Source organism: Mirounga leonina, unplaced genomic scaffold (assembly GCF_011800145.1).
Source record: "Mirounga leonina isolate KUSES-001 unplaced genomic scaffold, KU_Mleo_1.0 Mir_200, whole genome shotgun sequence".
Lineage (NCBI taxonomy): Eukaryota > Metazoa > Chordata > Mammalia > Carnivora > Phocidae > Mirounga > Mirounga leonina.
In genome coordinates this window covers 24,142,758-24,164,918 of record NW_023270503.1, presented here as the reverse complement: position 1 = coordinate 24,164,918, position 22,161 = coordinate 24,142,758, and the positions used below count along the sequence as shown (strand labels likewise).

At 43.8% G+C, this 22,161-nt stretch overlaps 1 protein-coding gene across 1 annotated transcript in view; it reads left to right on the top strand.

The window, feature by feature from the left end:
* KPNB1 (karyopherin subunit beta 1) overlaps positions 1-16,975 on the top strand; it is a 28,094-nt gene extending 11,119 nt beyond the window's left edge. Inside the window, exons 9-22 of the mRNA XM_035026975.1 lie at positions 525-626; positions 3,210-3,434; positions 4,406-4,597; positions 5,352-5,482; positions 7,015-7,162; positions 7,487-7,558; positions 8,844-8,988; positions 10,098-10,180; positions 10,773-10,880; positions 11,271-11,414; positions 11,526-11,631; positions 12,309-12,423; positions 13,003-13,164; positions 13,875-16,975. Coding sequence (XP_034882866.1) covers positions 525-626; positions 3,210-3,434; positions 4,406-4,597; positions 5,352-5,482; positions 7,015-7,162; positions 7,487-7,558; positions 8,844-8,988; positions 10,098-10,180; positions 10,773-10,880; positions 11,271-11,414; positions 11,526-11,631; positions 12,309-12,423; positions 13,003-13,164; position 13,875 — 1,734 coding nt within the window. The 3' untranslated portion in view covers positions 13,876-16,975. The remainder of the gene's footprint in view (positions 1-524; positions 627-3,209; positions 3,435-4,405; positions 4,598-5,351; positions 5,483-7,014; positions 7,163-7,486; positions 7,559-8,843; positions 8,989-10,097; positions 10,181-10,772; positions 10,881-11,270; positions 11,415-11,525; positions 11,632-12,308; positions 12,424-13,002; positions 13,165-13,874) is intronic.
* The last annotated feature ends 5,186 nt before the right edge of the window (positions 16,976-22,161 follow it).

The following is a 22,161-nucleotide window of genomic DNA, read 5'->3' as shown; positions in this document are numbered from 1 at the left end:
TCACAGTTTAACAAGGTGACGTCCAATGCTGAATTACTTCCTTTTGGAAGTCCTAATGAAAGCATGGGATGCATAACTGACAGCTTCCTAACTCTGGTGAAGAAATTTGATAGAGACAAAGGGGCTAGTTCTGCACTTGAAATCTCTGAACTCAAGCTTTGTTTCCAGCCTTAAACTGTCTTGCGTACTTTAAGAAACACGATTTTATTTTTGGCATCATTACGTAAACTTAGTACACCTCTTGATCCAAAGGTTAGTTAGATGGCAGCTTGTTAATACGAATTGAGCTTGTGAAAAAGAAAGGTAGTTCTTAAGGTTGCCTTGGTCTTTTAAGGTAGATTATATGTATGGCCTAAAAGAATCCCATTGAAGTAGACCAAAGAAATGAGCACCTCCAAAAGATCACAGTGATGGTACATTTGCTCTGTGTATTTCTGTTCAAACCCCTGGGCAGCTCTCATTGTATGCCTCTAGTATCAGCCTGTTTGCTGCTGTCCAGAATTTGCTTTTATGTTTCTCCTCAGGCAGCAGAACAAGGACGACCCCCTGAGCACACCAGCAAGTTTTATGCCAAGGGAGCACTACAGTACCTGGTTCCAATCCTCACACAGACGCTAACTAAACAGGTGAGTTACCTTGCAAATCGAGCCGGTTAAGCTGTGAGACATTGTTGAGGATTAGTTTACTGTGCAACAGTTTCCATGAAGGAACTTGGCAACTCTTTAGTTGGTTGCTGTTCGGTTATAGGTGATCGGAACAGCCGAACTGGATCTCTAAGATCCTCTAGGCTCTGAGTTGTTTGTGAAGGAGAGTTGAACATTTCAGCCTCGATCGTGCACAGGCTACACATACAGATTCCTGAGTGCTTTCCTTTGTCCGTAGTAATGCAAGAGACACACGCTATTAAAGTTGCAGTAAAGAAAGGTTGGCAAAAGGGATGTGCTAATCTTGGGCCACTCGAATATCTGCTAATATTTGAATTATTTTCATGAGTTCACAGTATGTATATACATTTAAAATGCTGATGAAGGGCACCTGGGTGGCGCTCAGTTGGTTGGGCATCTGCCTTCAGTTCAGGTCATGGTCCCAGGGTCATGGGATCAAGCCCCACATAGGGCTCCCTGCTTGGCGGGGAACCTGCTTCTCCCACTCCCCCCTCCCCACTTGTGCTCTCTTTCTCTCTCTCTCTGTCAAATAAATAAAAAATCTTAAAAATAATAAAATGAAGTAAAATGCTGATAAGGTTGGGTAAGAATTATTCTGGGGTCACCTGGGTGGCTCAGTCCATTGAGTGTCCCTACTCTTGATTTTGGCTCAGGTCATGATCTCAGGGTGGTGAGATCCTTAAGCCCCACGTCGGGCTCCATGTTTGGTTTGGAGCCTGCTTGAGATTCTCCCTTTCCCTCTCCCTCTGCACCCCCCCACACACACACTCTGTTTTTCCCTCTCTCTCTTTAAAAAAAAAAAATTTAGGGGCACCTGGGTGGTTCAGTCGTTAAGCGTCTGCCTTCAGCTCAGGTCATGATCCCAGGGTCCTGGGATTGAGTCCCACATCCAGCTCCTTGCTTAGCGGGGAGCCTGCTTCTCCCTCTCCCTCTGCTGCTCTCCCTGCCTGTGCTCTCCTGCTCTCTCTGTGTCAAATAACTCAATAAAATCTTTAAAAGAAAAAAAACACAAAATTAATTTGATCATTCATGATCATTAATACCAATAAGATTCAGGACTAAGTAGAAGTAGCAAGACTTCATGAAGATGTGGGTTTAATGGGTAAATATAGAAATTCTTTTTTTTTTTTTTTTTAATTTTCGGGGCGCCTGGGTGGTTCAGTCGGTCAAGCATCTGCCTTCAGCTCAGGTCATGATCCCAGGGTCCTGGGGTTGAGCCCCGCATTGGGCCTCCTGCTAAGAGGCCTGCTTCTCCCTCTCCCACTCCCCCTGCTTGTATTCCTGCTCTCAATCTCTCTCTCTCTGTCAAATAAATAAAATCTTAAAAAAAAAAAAAAATTTCTTTATTCATGAGAGACAGAGAGAGAGGGAGGCAGAGGGAGAAGCAGGCTTCCCGCAGAGCAGGGAGTCTGATGCGGGGCTCAGTCCCAGGATCCTGGGATCATGACCTGAGCTGAAGGCAGATGCTTAACCTACTGAGCCACCCAGGTGCCCTAGAAATTCTTTTATAAGTATACGTTGGTTGTCATTGTTCCCTTTTGAGTTTAGGCATCACGGTTTTCCTTGGTATGGTGTTTGGAAAGATTCTTTCTGTCCCTCCTCTCCTCTGATGCATGTGAAGTATTCCCAGAGGGCCGGCAGTGCTCTAAGGAAACATTGCTGTGACTTTGAGCATTGCAGAATTTTCCTGTACACAGGAATGTCATTTGTGTTTAGGAAAGTACATGACTCTTTCAATATACCAGTCTCAGAAGATAAGTAGAGATGTATTTGGTTTGAAATGGACTGGGTGTTCTCTCAAATTTTCATCTCTTTGTTCAGTTCTACAGTTACATTTTTGTGTCTTTTGACCTTAGTGTCTTCGCTTTTATATTTTTGTTGTGCTTCTCACATTTGGGAACAAATCATTCTTTAGGTATGTAATGTTCTGAAGCTGTGTAAGGTAGCTTACCTTAAATTACTGTGTGGTATGAATAGTCACAATAAGGAAGATAAATCTTGAATTCTACTTTCAGGGGAGATCTGAATGGAATCTTAATTTTGTTTGTTTAACATCTCATCAAACTATAATTAGTACCACACCAGAAGCCACTTCATGCCTTCTTCCTAGTCATTCATTGTCTCCCTTTACTGCCAGAGATGAATTTTGATTGGTTTTGGACTTCATATAACCAGAATCATACAGCATATACTCTTGTTTTGCTTTTTGCTCTGTGTCTGTTCGAGTTTCATCCTTGTTGAGTGTAGTGGAGGGTGGCCCATCTCATTGTATGGGCCACCCTCCACTAAGTAGGACTTCCCTCCATCTGCATCTTATTTAACAAAGGCTATGTGTGATGAATCTTTGTGGAAAAAAATTAAAAAGGTTTTATATTTTATTTACATCTCCCAAACTTAAGTTCCAGTGACATTTGGGAGTAGTCAGAAGACCTTTTGAGTTAGTAATTCTGGGTGGGGTTTTTTTGTTTTTTTTGGTTTTTTGGTTTTTTTGAGTTAAAGTGATTCTTGAACAAAAACTTAATTAGTGCTACACTCTGTGGTCAGGACGAGAATGACGACGACGATGACTGGAACCCCTGCAAAGCAGCAGGCGTGTGCCTCATGCTCCTGGCCACCTGCTGTGAAGATGACATCGTCCCACACGTCCTGCCCTTCATTAAAGAACACATCAAGAACCCTGACTGGCGGTACCGGGATGCAGCAGTAATGGCTTTTGGCTGTATCTTGGAAGGACCAGAGCCCAATCAGCTCAAACCACTAGTTATCCAGGTGAAGCTGAGGGAGTTTTGGGGTGAAAAGTGGGATATTTATTGTTTGAACTTTTTCCTTGAAAGTGTGCCCGTATTTTAAAAACAAAACTGTACATAGTCATCCAAAAAGGTTATTCTGGATTGTTGTTTGCTGTCAGTGAAGGAAGGATAAAACGTATTTCTTGACCTTTTTTTTTAAACAAAAGTCATGACTTGGAAAAATGCAGAAAAGGCTAAAAAGAAGTCCCCTTGAATCCCACTGCCCAGGGATAAACATTCTTAACTCTTAGTATTTATTTGTGTGGCATTCTTCTGTGTGCATGTATGTAGGTGGAACAGGATGGAGTTCTTACTGGGCAGTAGTCTTAGAACTTGTTTTTTCACTTCCTGCTGTATCACAAACCTTCCTATGATTTTTTAGTGATGTGATGATTCTGTCTTTAGGACAAAATAGTATCTATTGTAATGAAAAGTCTTGTGGAAATACTGTGTTTATTTTACTATTATAAGTGATACAAGGCTCCATTGTAATTGAGTTTAGCGCACATGGAACTCAGCCTTTCAGAATGTAGCCAGATGCCGTCACAGCTGCATCTAGATGCATCACCTGAGTGATTCAGTAAAAGACTAGTGGAAGCATTCATACTAGACTTTTAATAACACTCTATGCTGGGATTTGGTGAAGAGAGGACTATTTCACTTTTCACTTTAATTTTATTATACTGATGGATAGGTGACAGATGTGTCTTTTATAAAATGACAAACTGTCTTGACGCTGTGGGTTAAAACCCAACCATCAGGGGGCACCTGGCTGGCTCAGTTAGGAGGGTGTGCGACTCTTGTTCTAGGGATCATGAGTTCAAGCCCCACGTTGGGTGTAGAGATTATTTAAATAAAACTTGAAAAAAAATCCCAGCCATCAGTATTTTCTCTTCATCAACATGAATTTTAATCTTTGTTTTGCTCTGCTAATAACTGCTGTATTTGCAGGCTATGCCCACCCTAATAGAACTAATGAAAGACCCCAGTGTAGTTGTTCGAGATACAACTGCATGGACTGTGGGCCGAATTTGTGAACTGCTCCCTGAAGCTGCCATCAATGATGTCTACTTGACTCCCCTGCTGCAGTGTCTGATCGAGGGCCTCAGTGCTGAGCCCAGAGTGGCTTCCAATGTGTGCTGGGTAAGGCTTTCTTCCTACTGAGATCCGGAGCGGCGCTGAGCCATTCGCAAGGAGGTAGGAGGTGTGGGAGAGAAATGGGTCTCCCTCATTGGAAGGCCTTTTTTGAATAGCATCTCCTTCCTAATTTCTTCAATTAAAATGTGGGGGATGCCAATTGCATGAGCCAGTGGGAGCTGTTGACTCATGGTAACTGGTTCCCAAACCATTTAGAATAGTCATGCTAACCCAGTGGGAAAACTATCTGGACCTGGTTTCTCTCTCAGTTGCTTGGGGACAAGAAATTTTGATTAAGGTAGAGAGTTCCTGCTACAAAAAGTACCACTGCTGAGAAGAGGGCAAAAGAGAAGGAAGGTAGGCGGCCCAAGTGCTGAGTCAGTACAGGCTGCTGAAGGTAGTTCATTAGGGCCCTTTGGGGGTATGGGGGAGGAAGTTCAGATAGGAAGGAGTGGGGCTAAAAGCCTTTTTGTAAGTGGAAAAAGAAGTAGTGGGAGGTGTTTGTGGTAGATAAAAAGTACTCTGCTGCTGAGAGAGTTTGGGGTGGGACAAACAATATAAATAAATATTTTGATTTTAAGGATGTCTGTAAAGAGATTGTCTGAGATGACCTTGACAAAAAAAGTTGAGGATTCACTAGCATTGATTTATTCTTAGATCAATTGGAAAGGAACACTGCCCATGGTATGTTAAGGAAAAATGAGGTTATCCTGGGGTAGGGTTCTTTTCAGGACTAATATTAACTCTGTCTGGACTTAAGGCTTTCTCCAGTCTGGCTGAAGCTGCTTATGAAGCTGCAGATGTGGCTGATGATCAGGAAGAACCAGCTACCTATTGCTTATCTTCTTCTTTTGAACTCATAGTTCAGAAGCTCCTGGAGACCACAGACAGGTGACTGATACTACACAGAAATGGGTGGTGTCTTTGCATCCAACTCCTTTTGCCCTGGATGAGGGGCATCTAGCCTAATCATAGGAACATAGTAACAGGAAACATTAAAAGAATCGTATAGTAGATGATTTAAGTAAGAGAAAGGGGCACTTGGCAGCTCAGTTGTTAGAGCATGTAACTCTTGATCTTGGGGTTCTGAGTTGAAGCCCCACATTGGGCTTAGAGATTACTTCTAAATAAAAACAGAGAGAAGAAAATACATGCTATGTCTACCTTAGAATGTTCAGGTTACAAGTCAAGTCAGAAGATAGTCTCATATAAAGAGGGATTGATCTGGGGCACCTGGGTGGCTCAGTTGGTTGAGTGGTTGAGGGTCCAACTCTTGATTTCGGCTCAGGTCATGATCTTGGTTGTGGGATTGAGCCCTGCATGGGACTATGCGTTGAGTGTGGAGCCTGCTTCGATTTCTCTCTCCCCTCCACTCCCCTCTCTCTTTTAAAATTTTATTCGTTTATTTGAGAGATAGAGAGAAAGAGGAGGGGGGAGGAGAGGGAGAAGCAGGCTCCCTGCTGAGCAAGGAGCCCAATGCAGGGCTCGATCCCAGGACCCCAGGATCACGACCTGAGTGGAAGGCAGATGCTCAACCGACTCAGCCACCCAGGCACCCCCCGCTCCCTCTCTCTTAAAAAAAAAAAAAGAATTGATCTGGAGAGGTACCTTCATTTTGCAATATCTACAGTTAACAGGAATATTTGATTATCCTGTAAGGGAAATAAATAGTAGCTCTCATCATGAATTTAGTTGCCATGCCTGGTCATTAATCACTATTTCTGATAATAGATGAAGAACTTGGCATAAAATACAATTGTTTAATAGATGAGTTTTTGAAAATTTTTTAAGGTTTTTTTTTTTAAGTCATCTCTACACCCAGTGTGAGGCTCGAACTCAACCCCGAGATCAGGAGTCACATGCTCTACTGACTGAGTCAGCCAGGCGCCCCTGAAATGTAGTTTCAGCGGGTTATAAGTTGGGACAACCTTTAATTATTTTGGTTTTATGTGAGCTATACCGAAAGCCGTGCTCAAAAGAAACCATGAGGAAGGAGGCTAGGCATAAACTCTTCCATGCTTAACTAGTTCCATCTCTGCTTCTCTGACCAAGAGTAGGTATAATAACCATCTCTCACGGACAAGTGAAGAAAATTGAGCTATCTTCCTCTTAGCTCTGTAGGTGACCTTGTTGGTTGTGCACATGGGTCCTTCAGCATTTTAAACTAGTTTTTTCCCTATAATTTTAGCCCATTTCTGTAAGAGCCATTCTAAAGTGTAACCAGGTCTGGAGACCCATATAACGAACATAGCCATTGGCTCAGCAGTTGAAACTTTGGTTCCTGGTTGTATTGTGTTGCCAAACTCAAACCATGTTCACAACCATATCGATTTCTGGATTCCTTATTTTCCGTGGTCTACGTGGTAACAACTCTCTTCTTTCTCGGGTAAGACTTTCAGATTGCTGTTGTGTGTTCCTTACAGACCTGATGGACACCAGAACAACCTGAGGAGTTCTGCATATGAATCTCTGATGGAAATTGTGAAAAATAGTGCCAAGGATTGTTACCCCGCGGTTCAGAAAACTACTCTGGTTATCATGGAACGACTGCAGCAGGTGCTCCAGATGGAGGTGAGGCCGGGCTGGCGCGGCCGGACGGCGCCATGTTCTCTCTAGGTGGTGGTCACGTTTACGTGGAAGTGTGTTTTTCTCAGAAAGGTAGAATGCTTACACAAAAACTGTTGCCATTTAAAATTTGCATTGCTCATTTCAGTTTACTTATACATGTATCAAAATATATATTGAGGTAAGTTTTTTGTTTATTTCTTGCATTAGCATCAGTAAAGATTATTTAATGGTCCTGGCAAACCCAGCAAAAAACAGAAGCATTGAGGGAGTGTAGAGCTCTTTTAGAAGGTGTTTATTCAGAATATGATGGTGTTCTTTTCCTTGCAGTCACATATCCAGAGCACATCCGATAGGATCCAGTTCAATGACCTTCAGTCTTTGCTCTGCGCAACTCTTCAGGTACAATGGCGCTTTATTACTTACCAGTTCTGATGCTGATCAGAAACTCTTCTCGAAAGGCTTTCGTCTGTGGTTGATTGGGAGAGTGATTTTCGATTTTCCTTTCTTCTCTCTCCGTAAAAAGAATTTGTCTTTTGCACAGAATAGGGAAGGAAACTATTTGGTTGGTGGTAGTCCTCCCAGCTGTACAGCGATTTTGTGCTGGCAGCTTCTAGTCTTTGGTTTTTATTGGGTTGTCCAAATGTAGCCCAGTCAGATTTGGTTCCCAGCTGTGGTTCACTCGGCTAAAAATACAGCCTTGAGTTTCTACCATCATCTTGTGAAACAACGGTTCCTATTGGAAGCTTTATTATAATTCAAATCATTTATTGTACCACTTGTTCAGAGTAGACTTTTTTGAGGGGAGACTGGGAAGATTAAAATCACTCCTCATTCATGACTGGACTCCTGAAGTGACTGAGGTGCTATTCCTTATTTTACCAAAAATCAAGAAAACCCTAGAACTTGTCTAAGGCTTAGGTGGGTACTAGGTTTTAGTATTGAGTGATGCTAACTAGGTCATGTTCCCTGTGAACTCCGTTCTCATTCTTAGCCAAACTTAAAAAAGCCTGTCTGCTCTTTTTAAAATCTTGACTGTTAAGGTCTTTCCTTAGTCATCAGACAAATACAGGAATGATCTGGTAACATTAGTTGAAACAAAGCGTAAGAGGGAGGTTTGAGGAATATTGAATTAGGAGAGTTCAGGTTGGCTTTATTTTATCAGAACCATTTCTTGGGGCGCCTGGGTGGCTCATTCGTTAGGTGTCTGCCTTTGGCTCAGGTCATGATCCCAGGGTTCTGGGATTGATCCCCGCATCAGGCTTCCTGCTCGGTGGGAGGCCTGCTTCTGCCTCTCCCACTCCCCTGCTTATGTTCCCTCTCTGGCTGTCTCTTTCTCTGTCAAATAAATAAAATCTTAAAAAAAAAAAATTTAAAAATAAAAAAAAAAAACAACTATTTCTTGACCATCATCAGTAAATAAGATGTCATTGGAAGGATTGCTTCTGACTTTGTGTACCGTGGAAGATCATCTCGTGTTTGTGCTGAGTTGGGAAATAGAAGGGATATTAAAATGTATGTTTTGTTGCAGATGATTTACACTGTCAAAGCTTTTGAGCCCAAAAAGTGTATTTGGACTTTCCAAAAAAAAGCCACGGGGTTCAGTTGATTTTTTAAAAAGGTATATATAGTGTTCTGATCGGTGGGTTTGGAATCAACAGATCCTGAACTCTTTTTCATTTCACAGAACGTTCTCCGAAAAGTGCAACATCAAGATGCTTTGCAGATCTCTGATGTGGTCATGGCCTCCCTGTTAAGGATGTTCCAAAGCACAGCTGGGTCTGGGGGAGTGCAAGAGGATGCCCTAATGGCAGTTAGCACACTGGTGGAAGGTCAGTGAGCCAAAGTTGGGCAGGGAATGTCTTTAGGATGCAAGAGTTTCAATAGCCACGGGGAATTTTTGACCACAGAAAGCATAGTCCTGTCTTCTCATTTATTGGGGCATGACTTGAGTGCAAAGTTGGATTGAGTGTAAGTGTAAATTTGTGCATAAGTGCCTTGCCACTCTCCTTGAAATGAATGGGGAGCCAGCAGCAGCTGAGATCAGCAGGTTCCTTTTTTCCCCTGAAAGTCTACTCTCTTGATGTTTGGCTCCTTCTGAGGAGCGAGGAAACAAAGGTTTCCATTTTCTTTCCTGGCACTTGGTACCTCCTAGTTTGGGTTGTAATGCTTTGGACTCTAGGTTGACACATTGTGGTGCTCAGAATAGGATGGAGAGAAACATTGAGAGTTCTAGGAATTAATTGGTTTTCTGGTTGTTATATGTCAGACTATACAAAATTGCTTTGAGGAAGCCATGTCTGCTTAAGGCTCTTTGAAGGGCCATTAAAAGTGCATTAAAGAGCACTTAAGAAACCTGGAATGCTTCTTCGGGGTTGGCCGCCTGTATGGTGTATACGCTGACCAAGTCTGCTACTTAAGGACCATTCCTGAGGACCAGACCTATTTCTAGCGTCAGGAGGTTCACTTTGGCCCCTGGAGTGGCTAATTCAGAAAGAAGCCCAGTCTGCTTTCCCTGGCTAGCTTGTAAAATAAGTCCTTGACGGACTTGCCCAGGGATGGACCCTGTTTTAAAGCTGGCCACCAGAGAAGACATGTTATAATCAGATGAAGAGGTGGCCAAGAGGCAGTATCATTAGCTCATCCAATCAAAATTAACCCTTGAAAAAAACCCATTGGTTTGTTGGTTTGTTTTAGCCAAAGTGAAATCCCACTCTGTGGAGATTTGGCATTATCTTCAGGGCATAAGAGTTAGGCCCTTCCAGCACTTAAGGAGTTGGCTTGTCTGAGACAACCTTATTGTTTTTGTGATAGAATCAGTAATTAACTCACACTCCACCCAACCTGTTGATTGGAGTGAAGACATTTTGGCAGAGCTGGCGTGGTTATTTTCGCTCACTTCTGTGATATCCTGTGGTGCTAACAGTTTGTTTCTCTACAGTGTTGGGTGGTGAATTCCTAAAGTACATGGAGGCCTTTAAACCCTTCCTGGGCATTGGATTGAAAAATTATGCTGAATACCAGGTAATCTTTGCTTTTCAAAAGAATACATTTGTATTCTCATTTATCCCTGATAACTACCTCATGGTACAAAGTCCAGGTAGTCTCTGTATTGTCTGCAGGTGTGGAACTAGAAGTAGTCGGTGAAAAAACCAGGATAGGAGATGCCCCAGCATAGCACCCTGAGAGCAGGGCTTTTTCCTTCTCTCTCTCTCTCTTTTTTTTTAACCACCATGCTCTTGCCACCATTATTCCCGGTGATTATTGTCATTTCCGTCCTTTGTTAATATCTTGGAGAGCATTAGCTCTTTTCTTGTCGTACGGATTGTTGTTAACGAACTAATCTCAGGGCTCCTGGGTGGCTCAGTCAGTTAAGCGTCTGAGTCTTGATCTCAGGGTTGTAAGTTCAAGCCCTGCATTGGGTTCCACACTGTGCATGCAGCTTACTTTAAAAAAACAAAACAAAACCAAAACCAAACTAATCTGAGAGAGGGAGGATGTTTTCTTCTTCAACTCTAGGCTCAAGTGATAAAGGACCAGCGGCTAAATAAAAATAACACCTTACCCTGTAGGTGGCCTCTTCTGTTTGGAAGATCATTTTCTTGATTCATTGCAGGTTTGTTTGGCAGCTGTGGGCTTAGTGGGAGATTTATGCCGTGCTCTGCAGTCCAACATCTTACCGTTCTGTGATGAGGTGATGCAGCTCCTGCTGGAGAACCTGGGGGTGAGTGTCTGCACACACGGTCTAATTTACGAGTATTTGAAGAAATTTGAAAAGATGCTTAAAATTAAGTGAGAGGGAGCTATCAGTTGCCAGAATGTTGGCTGTAGGCTCATGAAGAAGGGAATTGTTCATTTTCACAAGATGATTCTATAAAGTAAGGTTGTAAAGTTAATTAAAGGAACGCGTGCTCAGTACATGAAACGGGGGGCAGGGAGGCCAGTAAAGTGCATGTGTCCAGAGAGACTTAATTTTTGTGTATGCCCTTAAGGTCTGTACAAAGCGTATTAGTAACTGTTTATTATAAATAATGTTTCTTTAACGTTTGGACAGAATATTTTGGCTTTTATTAATTTGCTCTTCTCTCTTTTTTTTTTTTTTTCCCCTGGTCAGAATGAAAATGTCCACAGGTCTGTGAAGCCACAGATTCTGTCAGTGTTTGGTGATATTGCTCTTGCTATCGGTGGAGAGTTTAAAAAATATCTCGAGGTTGTCTTGAATACTCTTCAGCAGGCCTCCCAAGCCCAGGTGGACAAGGTAAGCTTCAAGCCGTCTTTTCAGTCCAGCCCTGATTGGATGAGTGGGACTTCTGACAGTCATACAGCTAAAGGCTCTTGGTATGATGGAGATTCTGTTTGTCTCTTACAGTCAGACTATGACATGGTGGATTATCTGAATGAGCTAAGAGAAGGCTGCTTGGAGGCCTATACCGGAATTGTCCAGGGATTGAAGGGAGACCAGGAGAATGTGCACCGTTGAGTATAAAACCCAATGGACTTAGTCCAGAGTTCATGTAGCCAAATGGGCTGTGTCTTCGGTTCTGTAGCTTGTGAACTAGCACCTATTGCTTAAAGGAAGCGGAGAAGGAACAGTACCCTCATGAAGAGAGAGTAGCTTTGGAAGAAGATACAGGCTTTCCTATTTCGCTCCCCCCCGCCCCCCGCTTGTCTCCCCTTTCTTGAGCATCGGAAGGGATGGGATCCAGCAAGGCTGTTGGTGCTGGTCATGATCTGCACCAACCCTGAGTGGCAGTTGTTGAGCACACACACACCACACGTAACACACCTCCAGTGCAGTTGAAGTAAAGGATTGGGAAACCATTTTCTCTTTCACCTGATGTTTCTCTTACTGATTGGGGAAATATTTGTCTTTTACCTCTTTTGCTATCATGGGCTTAGAGGGAGGGTTCCGTTTGTTCCTTCTTTATGATTTCTGCTTGTAATAAGAGGAATGAATATCTGCCTCTTCTGTTGGTGTAAAGAATGACCTCTTAATTTGAGGAAGAATAGTTCAGTATAACTATAAGCAACTAATTCTCCAGCCTGAAACACCTGCCTCATGGGGGGGGTGGGTAGTGTATTTGGAAATTTTGAAATGGGTGGTCCTGCCAAAGGTGGGACAGCTTCATCAGACCTTCTCTTTCTATTATAGCGGATGTCATGCTGGTACAACCCAGAGTAGAATTTATTCTGTCTTTCATTGACCACATTGCTGGAGATGAGGATCATACAGACGGAGTAGTAGCTTGTGCTGCTGGACTGATAGGGTAGGTTAAATCCTATTTCCAACAGCTGAATAGAATTTCTCTTGGAAAGTGAGAAGCCCTGTGGTAAAGAACTTTGAGGGTAGCCTGGATGGTAATTACCCCCTTCTTTGATACAGATATTTCTTTAATAGAACCCAAGGTGTCCTGTTTAGAGTTCTCACAGATGATCATTCATTGCAGACCTTAGCTCTAGTCTCATTCCAGACCCTCCAAATTTCTAATTTCTCTTCGCTGAACTCTGTGGAGTTCTCAGAGGTATAGACGCAGCATCAGATCTGTGTCCCTCCTATATTGAGGTTGGTCAACAGATTGCCTATGTTTAGGCTCTACGGAAAGTTTGAGGCATCATTAGAAGAAAGAACCATGAATTAGTTGTGGAACTCAGAGTAAGTCATCCTGACTCTTTAGACCTCAGTTTTTGCATCTGTTTAGGGAAGGTGCTGAACTTATCCCTAAAATTTCTTCCAGCTTTAAAAAGTAGGTGAATTCTAAGAGACCCAAACTAGCTTAGCACTGGCTGAAAACAGGATAGCGGGATGAGGCTGGGAGCTCATTCTCAGGTGTGTTTATTTTGCACAGGGACTTGTGTACAGCATTTGGGAAGGATGTACTGAAATTAGTAGAAGCTAGGCCAATGATCCATGAACTGTTAACGGAAGGACGGAGATCGAAGACTAACAAAGCAAAAACCCTTGCTACATGGGCAACAAAAGAACTGAGGAAACTGAAGAACCAAGCTTGGTAAGAGCTTGTCTCCACTGCCCTTTCTTTCTTTCTCAGGGAGGAGGCACAGTTTCTTCAGACTGTTCTAACAAGGGCTGCCTTTCTCTTGGTACTTTGTTTTGTACCCTTTCCCATATAAGCCTGAGGAACAAAGGCTTGTACTAGTGGAAGGGTCGGGCACCCTCAATCTTTCCTTGAGCGAAATGTTTGATTACTCATGGTGATGAAGAACAGAACTTATGTAACTAGAATTTAGTGAAGTCCCCAAATGATTTTTGGGTCCTAATAAAGTTACCGGTAATGGCATTTTGCCAGAATTCTCTTTTCTACTTTCTATTCCCTTCCTCCTGCTCTTTACTTTTTTTTTTTTACTGCAGTGCTTTTAGACATTGTGTGGCTCTGCAGAAGATAGCCACAGTCAAGGGTTGTCTGACCCCTGCTTTCAAATGTAGTTTTAATTTATTTTCCTCTCACATGCTCATCATCTTACTCCAAAGAGCTCAGTAAAACTGGCTATTTTGAGATTTATCTTAGTGTCCCTGCCACCCTCTAATGTAGGTGCAAATGAGAAAAGGCAGTTGGCGCATAGGAAAACAAGAAAAATAATCCTCGAGAAGTTAACAGATTCATTTCGGGTTTATGAGCACTTAATTGTGGGAATCAGAGGCATTGGCTCTCCTGGCTATCTGTGATCTCAAAACTGACCTGTTTTCCATCTGTGTTTTTAGATCTGTTACCGTTGGGATGATAACCTGAGACCCCCACTGGAAATCTCCAATCTTTTGAAAAACCCGGAAGTGAGGAGTGTGCACGGATGCTGAATGTTTGGGAATGAGAGGATGAGTGAGTGAGGCTTGAAAACACACCACACTGAACATCCTGCCGCAGCCACTGGCCACCGACAGCAGCGCTGTTAGTGAGCTAAGTAAGCACTGGCTTCGTAGAAAACCGTAACGTCGGCCATCTCGGAAAAGAGCAAAACGATGGATTTACTTGCTTAGAAAAACAAAAAAGAAAGTTATCTCTTCCCAGGAGAGGCTAGAACTAGCTTTTCTGTCTTTCGGCCGGTGCCAAGTGGAGTGACTGGTTTGGGAGAGGAGGAGGGACTGGGTTCAGCTGTGGTGCTTTGTTGTAAAAGGCAGCCTGGCCTTTGCTACTGATAAGGAAGATGGAGCCTGGGTCTCAAGCCCCCCTTTGGTGTACCTTTGCCGCACGGTACTGTTTGCGTGCCGGCTAAAAGGAGGGTGAGGGATTCTTTACAGTCTGAGAATGAGTGTGTGTGAGTGAGGCGGTATCCACATTCTCAACTTCAAGTCATTGCAGTTTCTTTTTCCCAGAAAAAAAGGGGTTAGATGTTGCATTTCATAAAACTAACCGAAGTTCTGTCTACTGATGCAGCACAAGAGATGTGTAAAAAAAAAAAGAAAAAAAAGGAAAGACGCTCTTTAGGTTTTGTTTTTTGTTTTGTTTTTAATTATCTTCTAGGGAAAACACTGACGAATGGTCAGAGCTCCCGTATCCTGATCTTTTCATCAAGGCGCCTTTCCTAAATAATATGGTTCAACTGTGAATGTAGAAGTGGGGGGGAGGGGGGAGAAAAAGAAAACTCTGGAGTTAGAGGATCTAGAACAAATTCAGATACAGTTGTTACAAATAAAGGACGCAAACTTCAAAAACAAAACAAAGCCACAACCCAAACAAACCAAAATTTTAGATGCTCAGAATTGGCAGCACAAAAGAAAAGTTCTCTCCTGACAGGTATCGTGGTAGTCTGAACACCCCCAGAAAATTGTGCCAAAGAGTTTAGAAAACAAATACACGATAAAAGTACACACACGCACACACACCTGCACACACAGCAAACTTCAGGTAACTATTTTGGATTGCAAACGAGGATAAATTTAATGTTCAAACAATCTGATAAAATAACCATTTGGAAACTGCTTGGCCTTCTGTTCTCTTTTATTTGATTTGTGACTACAATGCGGTATTGGTCTCTTGCTGCACTTCAAAACCAACTAACCAACAAAACGCAAAAAACAAAAGTGTGTGTATATATATATATATATATATATATATATATACACTAGAACTCTTGTGATGAAAATGGCACTTGGAAAGGGTTTAATTTTTCCACTGAAGGTGAAGATTAATAAAATGGTGTCACACATTCCCCTGGTCACACACACTAATACTTTTTTGGAAGTGTGATGTGTTATGAGAACCATAAATCAGACTAAGTTATTTTCCCTTTTACAAGGGAATAGGGCACCCTGAATTTTGGTTTTAGAATCTTTCAGCAATAAGGAGGGATGTCGGTGAGCTTTGATCCCCTTTTGGTTTTGCAGTTATTAGGATTTTTTGCTGGCATTTTGAATATGCTGCTTTCAGAAACCCCAAGGAAGATTTTTAATTGCTTCCTGGTATTTGGAGGATTAAAACACAAGACCTTAAATTCCCACTTTCATTTCCATTCTAGCAAAAAATGTGGGCTTACGTTTTTTCTCTTTGCCATTTTCCCTCCCCTGTCTAAGCCTTCCATTCATAAGTGGGATTGGCTCAGTTTTGCTCATCCATATGGCAGCATCTCTAATAGCTCTTGTACAGGGTATCAGATATTGTGCCTTTTGGTGCCAGGTTCAAAGTCAAGTGCCGATCTATGAACCAGTGTACAAAAAAAAACAAAAACAAAAAACAGGTGTTTGAAGGAAAGACTCCATGTGAATAAAGAGTTTGCACCACCTCCTAAGCCCTACTAAGAAGAGACCTGACCCTCTAATGCCTTGTTTAAATTCTAGTTGTTTCTTGAAGGAGAGGATGATACACTAACCATTCCTGATAGGTAGGGGCTGGTCAGGACTTAGGGAGGGTGCAGGAATATTGGGGAGAAAAAAAATCTGATCATTCCTCAGTGCTACCCGTTTCTGTCCTGTGTGGGCTGCTTAGCTAGACAGCAGGAGAATAAAGTACACCAAGAACCATAATGGAAACAAAACCTTCCGTGTGTTTTGTCATGTTTTGTTCCAGGGAAGCAGTTGACAAGTGCTGTTATTAACGCTTTCTCCCAGATCCATTCAGTGATGGAGGAGGAAAGTGGGCTGGTTGGACTGTGGTCTTGGTGCCTTGCAGGCATTCTACACTGGTTATGCATTTAATCCTCTCTCCCAGTTACCTTTGGCTAGTGGGCTTTCCAGAGTCTGGGTATGTTCCGTAATTGTACCACCCAAGGCAACTGGATGCAAAATGCATTCTGTCCACTCACTGGGCCTTCCCCACGCTAGTCTTGGCACATTCCTTCAAGAACGTAGTTACCGTCCGCTTGGGAAGAGGTCAGTGCAGATGAGAGGAAAAGGGGCATCCATCGGACTAGGCTTTGGTCTCCCACAGGTGGCAGCTGCCTGTATCGATTACAATTACACTTCGTGATTCCGCTTTTCATTTTCCCGGTTCCCCTCTGCTCCCCTCCGTTGAAATGTTGAAATTTTGACTGTCAGAGGCAACTGTAATACTGCCTTAGGGACTTGTGGAGAAAGGGAGGGGGACTGCTCAGTGTAGTGTTTTCACTTTCAGAACCAAGTAATCCAGTCACTCTGATATTTAAGAAGTGTGTTCGTCTGACTTTTAAGAGAAATTTCAACTCCATCAGCTTTTGATAGCATCTTGGTTTCGAAACAACTTCAGTCTGTAATTGGCATTCAGAATGCCCTTGGCATGCCAGTCTGTGATGGCATTAAAGACCTGTTAAAACACTTGAGCCCAACTTTATTAACCAAAACTGATACCACCACCTTTATCTTCTAAATAAAGTCCGCTTTATTTTTATTTTCAACATTTTGCCGCTTCATTTTTGGTTCCACATGGTGTCACCTTGGAGGTGAAATGAATGGTTTGAAAGGAGCTGGAGTGCGCGGTGCTGGTGTGCGTGTGCGCTGGGGAAAGGAAGGAGGACACGTCGGTCTGGAAAACGGACTCCACACGGTGTGACGGGAAGTGAATGAGCGGCTGGCCTCCAGTGCGGTCGTGCGCAAGCTGTGGGGAGGAGGCTTCTGCTCCGAGTGCTTCTGGAACTGCTGGAGATCGTCTTCTGTCTTGTGCATAGTTTTCAGGCTAATCTGGTTTGTTTAATGGCTCATCCAAAATTGGCTTTTTCCGTAGCTTGCAGTGTGTATTTAATTTCTACTTCCACTTTTTTTTGCCCAGAAATTTGTAGCAGAGAGAACACTAACTTGGGATCTAAGAACTAGGTCCATTCCTTCACTCTGTTGCTTATTAGCCTAGTGGCGCCTGCAGGCTACTTTCTGGAAATAATGCACTTTCTTAGTTTATGTTGGGCAGGTACAATGAGGGCTGACCATAATTTTCTTCCCTTAGCCTCCACGTGGCCTTTCACTTTTCTGATTGCACCCCCGTCAGAAATTTTTGATCATGCATACCCCCCTGTGTTTATAAATTATAAATCTGTACTACTGTACCCATATATTGTGTAACATAAGACACAAAAATAGATATTAAAAGGCGGTTATATGAAAAATAAATACAAATAGAAGTTCTAATATTTTATTTCTATGCCCAATTTTGGAGATGACTGGGTTATAAAGGGTAACTTGTAATTCTAAGACTGCATTAAATCCTGAGTGATGGCAGTGGGCCAAGAACGTTTCTCCACTGAGGGTAACCGAGAGGAAAGAAGGTCATCAGTTCATTACGCGGGGAAGGGCTGCTTCTCCCAGGAACTTTTTTTATCCTTTTCAGTAGTTCTCCAGGTAACTCCCCATTCCCACATACCCCCTCCCCAGCAAACAAAAAGAACACACACTATGAGGTTGCAGTTCCCACGTGGCCCCATCAAGGGTTCCAGCTTGACTTGTCGGAAGTGAAAAACACTAAACACTGAGAAAATGTTACATGTATTATCACTTGTCACAGCAACCTTAATGATCCCTGTTCCCGTTTTACTGATGAGAGAAGAGGTGCACACAGAATGATTGGTCAGACCAAGGTCACATGGAGCTCGAATTCCAACCCACGTCTGTCAGATACCAGAACCCAAGCTTTTCTCACACATGCCTTAGATGCTGTCAGCATCTTAGGGACACAAAACAAGGGTCTGTGCTGTCATACGATGCGCCATCCATCTCCATAGCGCTATCCAAAAATGTATTTTAAATTGTTATTTATTGCCAGTTTTCCCAACTATAACATAAGCACCCTGATGCAGTGACCTTGGCTGGCTGTCATACCGCTGTATCCCCTGTCTAGAGCAGTGCCTGCCATATAGTAGACCTTCAGTAAATGCTTGTCAGTACAGTTTGGGGAGTTTCTGGAATAACATCACTTAGCCTTTGAAAGGCAGAGTATCCAGAAGCTTGGGAATGGCAGGGCTTTGGGAGTTCTGGGCTCCTAGCTCTTCCCCCCCCACCCCTCCTCATTTGCTGGACGACTTCAGGCCAGCCTCTTAGCCTTGGGTTAATTGGAGGAATGGGAACAGGATTAGCCCAGGGTTAGTCGTTATGTTGGTGGTTATTTCATGCATTGACCCAATGCCAGGCTTGTAATCAAGCATCTTACGTAGAGGGGTAAAAGTAATCCTCTTGAGTACTAACAAAGGTACCATTTTAGTCCCATTTTACAGGTGGAGAAACAAACACAGGGGCTGAGAACCTTGCCGAAAGTCACGCGGCCATCAAGCAGTGCTGATCCCACAAGCTGTGTTTGTCCCGCTGCGCTGTTGCAGACCGGGTGGGGTGCAGGTTACAGGATGAGCACAGGAGCCTCGGTTCCCCGCGAGCTTACCCTGTGCGAGCAAGGAGAGCCCAGGAGGAAGCGTTCTTGGAATTAAACAGCAAAGCCATTTGCCTTAGTTCAATAATGAGATCCACTGTACACCTTTTGACGATGGTCAAACTCTTAATTTAGGTGTCGGGAGTGACATTTTTCCCGAAGGTCAACTTCCCTCCCACTTGGAGTTTGAACCATCTCCTTGCACTCACCTGTCTTCCCGCTGAGCTAGAAGCTTTTTGGGAACCGGGGGTGGGGGAGGGGCCCCCGAAAGGCCGAAAGGCCACAGGGCTGCTGAGTAAGCTCCACATCCGAACTACCCCGGCTGATCCTGGGCAGCACAGCCTGAGCGGCTCCCTCTCCCAGGTGCCCCGAGGCCAGAAGTTCCTGAGCTGAGCTCTCCTCAGTGTGAAATGTCCCTTGCGTGAAAGGGAAGTACATCTCAGCTTTGGCACCTGGCCTGCACTCTGAGTGCAGGGGGCAGCCTGTCACCATCCAGGAGGGAGAGAGAATTAAGAAATGACTCCAGGTGAATAAGGTCTCTAGAGTGGTGCCTGTTATTTTCTGAGCACTGCCCTTCAAAATATTGTCCAGCCTTTTGAGTCTGACCTTGGGCAAAGTCTTCCCCCGTTCCTGATCCTCAGGTTCATCATGTGTAAGATAGAGATCCCAGTGGAAGAGAACCCATGCAAAGTTCTCAGCACAGTGCTTCATCAGGCACTCATTACATTAATTGATCAACAACTATTAACTGACGTGTCAGGCACTGTTCAAGGCGCTGGGGATACAGCAGTGAATGAAGCAAATAAACTCTCCTTCTGATGGAGCACACAGGCTAATGAATAATAAGAAACAGTAGTATTCAAAAATCAATGTAATCGTTTTTAAAAATCCTGAAGAAGAAATCTGGGAAACAGCAGAAATGAACATGGTCATGGACAATATGAAGCACAACTAGTTATTTAAAACGAAACAAAAACTATTTCCACCCAAGCCTTGATCATTTGATTAGAGGATGTGTATGACCTCCACAGGAACTTGGAATTTGCTGAAGGAAGGAGTCTTTCCATCACCGCCCAAACCTCTGATGTGATGGAAGACCAGCAGCTGCAGGTGGAGGCCCAGGACAGTTCCATAGCAAACCCTAATTTTCTAAGGTTTAGAACCGGGGGGCTAAGGTGGCACCCAGATCCTGCAGTGTCACATGTGTCTAATCAATTTTCCTGCCCGCCTGCTTCTGTTTGAGTCATCTGGGTTTTATTTTGATTCAATCTCTTTGCCGGCCACTAATACCACCTCCTCCTACTCTTTTCAGGCAAGGTTGGGACAGAAACGACAAAGTTTTTCTCCAGAGCAAGAGTCCTGGGAGTGGGAGACAGGCTCTCCCTGACAGTTTCCAAGGAGGAAATAGGCAAGGGCAACTCGGTCCTGCTTTTGCGGCCCTCTCCTACTGGGCCTGTGGGCGCCATTTAGAGATATTTCACCATTTGAGACTGACCAGCTGCCCAACACACTCCCTTCTTCCCTCCACCTCACTTCCCCCGTCACCAAAGGTTTTTACCTTTTCCTGTCTCTGCTATGATGAGCCCTGATAAGATCATGGGTGCTTAGAAGGAATTCAAACCAATCTCTAGCTTTCTCAGATGAAGAAACAGGCCTGGAGAGGTGAGCTAACTAATCCAAAGTCACACTGCTTCATTCATTTCTTCATTCAACCAAGAGCACTCCTTCTTACCCTTAAAGATTTAGCTTAACAGCCCAAGTGTCCATCGATAGATGAATGGATAAAGATACACAGACACACACACGAATATTATTCAACCATAAAAAAAGAATAAAACTTTGCCATTTGCAACAACATGGATGGATCTAAAGAGCATAATGCTAAGTAAAATATAAGCCAGTCAGAGAAACACAAATACTGTGTGATTTCACTCATATTGGAATTAAGAGACAAAACAAATGAGCGAAGGAAAAAAAACAAAAGGGAGAGAAAGAGACAAACCAAAAAAACCAGACACTTGGGGCACCTGGCTGGCTCAGTCCGTGGAGCGTGGGACTTGATCTCGGGGTCATGAGTTCGAGCCCCCTGTTGGGTGTGGAGATTCCTTAAAAATAAAATCTTAAAAGAAAAATGAGCAGCAGTAAATTCTTCACTTAACTGATCTATAGTGAGCAGGTACCATCAGGGCATTGGAGATATGAAGATGGATAGGATACAGTCCCTGTTCTCACAACTGGAGCAGCAGAACCAGAAACAGGGAGAATGCAATGAGATCAGGTCCAGAGTGAAGGGGTAGGGTGGGGTGGCATTTTAGGATCACTGAAACCAGGCCTAATCTCTGTTGGGCTTTTGCCACCAACTACCTAGAACCCAGGATAAACCATTTAGCTGTGATTTAGGCCTGTACCCTGAGCAGCCCAACAGCATTAAGGGTGGACAACTTATTTTGTGGAGTGAGTGCTCAGATGGGTACCTGGACCCATTACCCTTTCCAGTGAGGGAGGGCTTGCCAGGCTCACAGGCCCAGTGGTGGCCAACCCCACACCTTCTAGCCTAGCCTCTAATCTTTTGCCTGGTCTTCTGCTTCAGAAGAGAACCTTGTGCAGCCACCCGTCGGGATTAGTGCGGCGATGGATGTCCCAGCCCAGCAGCCTTCACATACCTAGAGGACAGGTGGATTGTCCCATTTGGCTCTGAGAAAGCTTGTGCCTCAGAGACCAAGTGGCTGACCTGCCTTCCTGTTCTAGACTATAAAAGGAACCCAGCAGGAGGAGGAGGAAGGAAGCCAGTTAAAAATCCCCCTCTTTGTAGAGAGAGTCCACAGCCCTTGCTGGCTCTCCCAAGAGGCCAAGCTCACCCCTAAATCCAATTTCCTCCTTACAGTGGGGCAAGAGCGAAGCAGATCCTGCTGCTGCAGTGGCTTCTCAAAGCTCACAAGGATGAAGCCTTTTCTTTCCTCCTCTCCCCTTTCCAGATTCATCCCTCCTCCCTCCAGGGGCCAGAAAAGTAGGCTCTGGTTCCCAGCAGCCTGAACCTTCCCTCCAGATGGGAGGCTTCACAGCTAAATGCTGAGCCTACCAAAAGCCTATACCCTGCTTTCAGGGCTGGCCTGTTAGGAGTTAGCCAGAGTCCTTCAGCGTTTCCCCTGATCATTCACTACCTGCAGCCAGGCTGACCATGCCTCTGCCCACGTTTTTTAATCCATCAAGTTATAATAGAAATGACTCATTGAC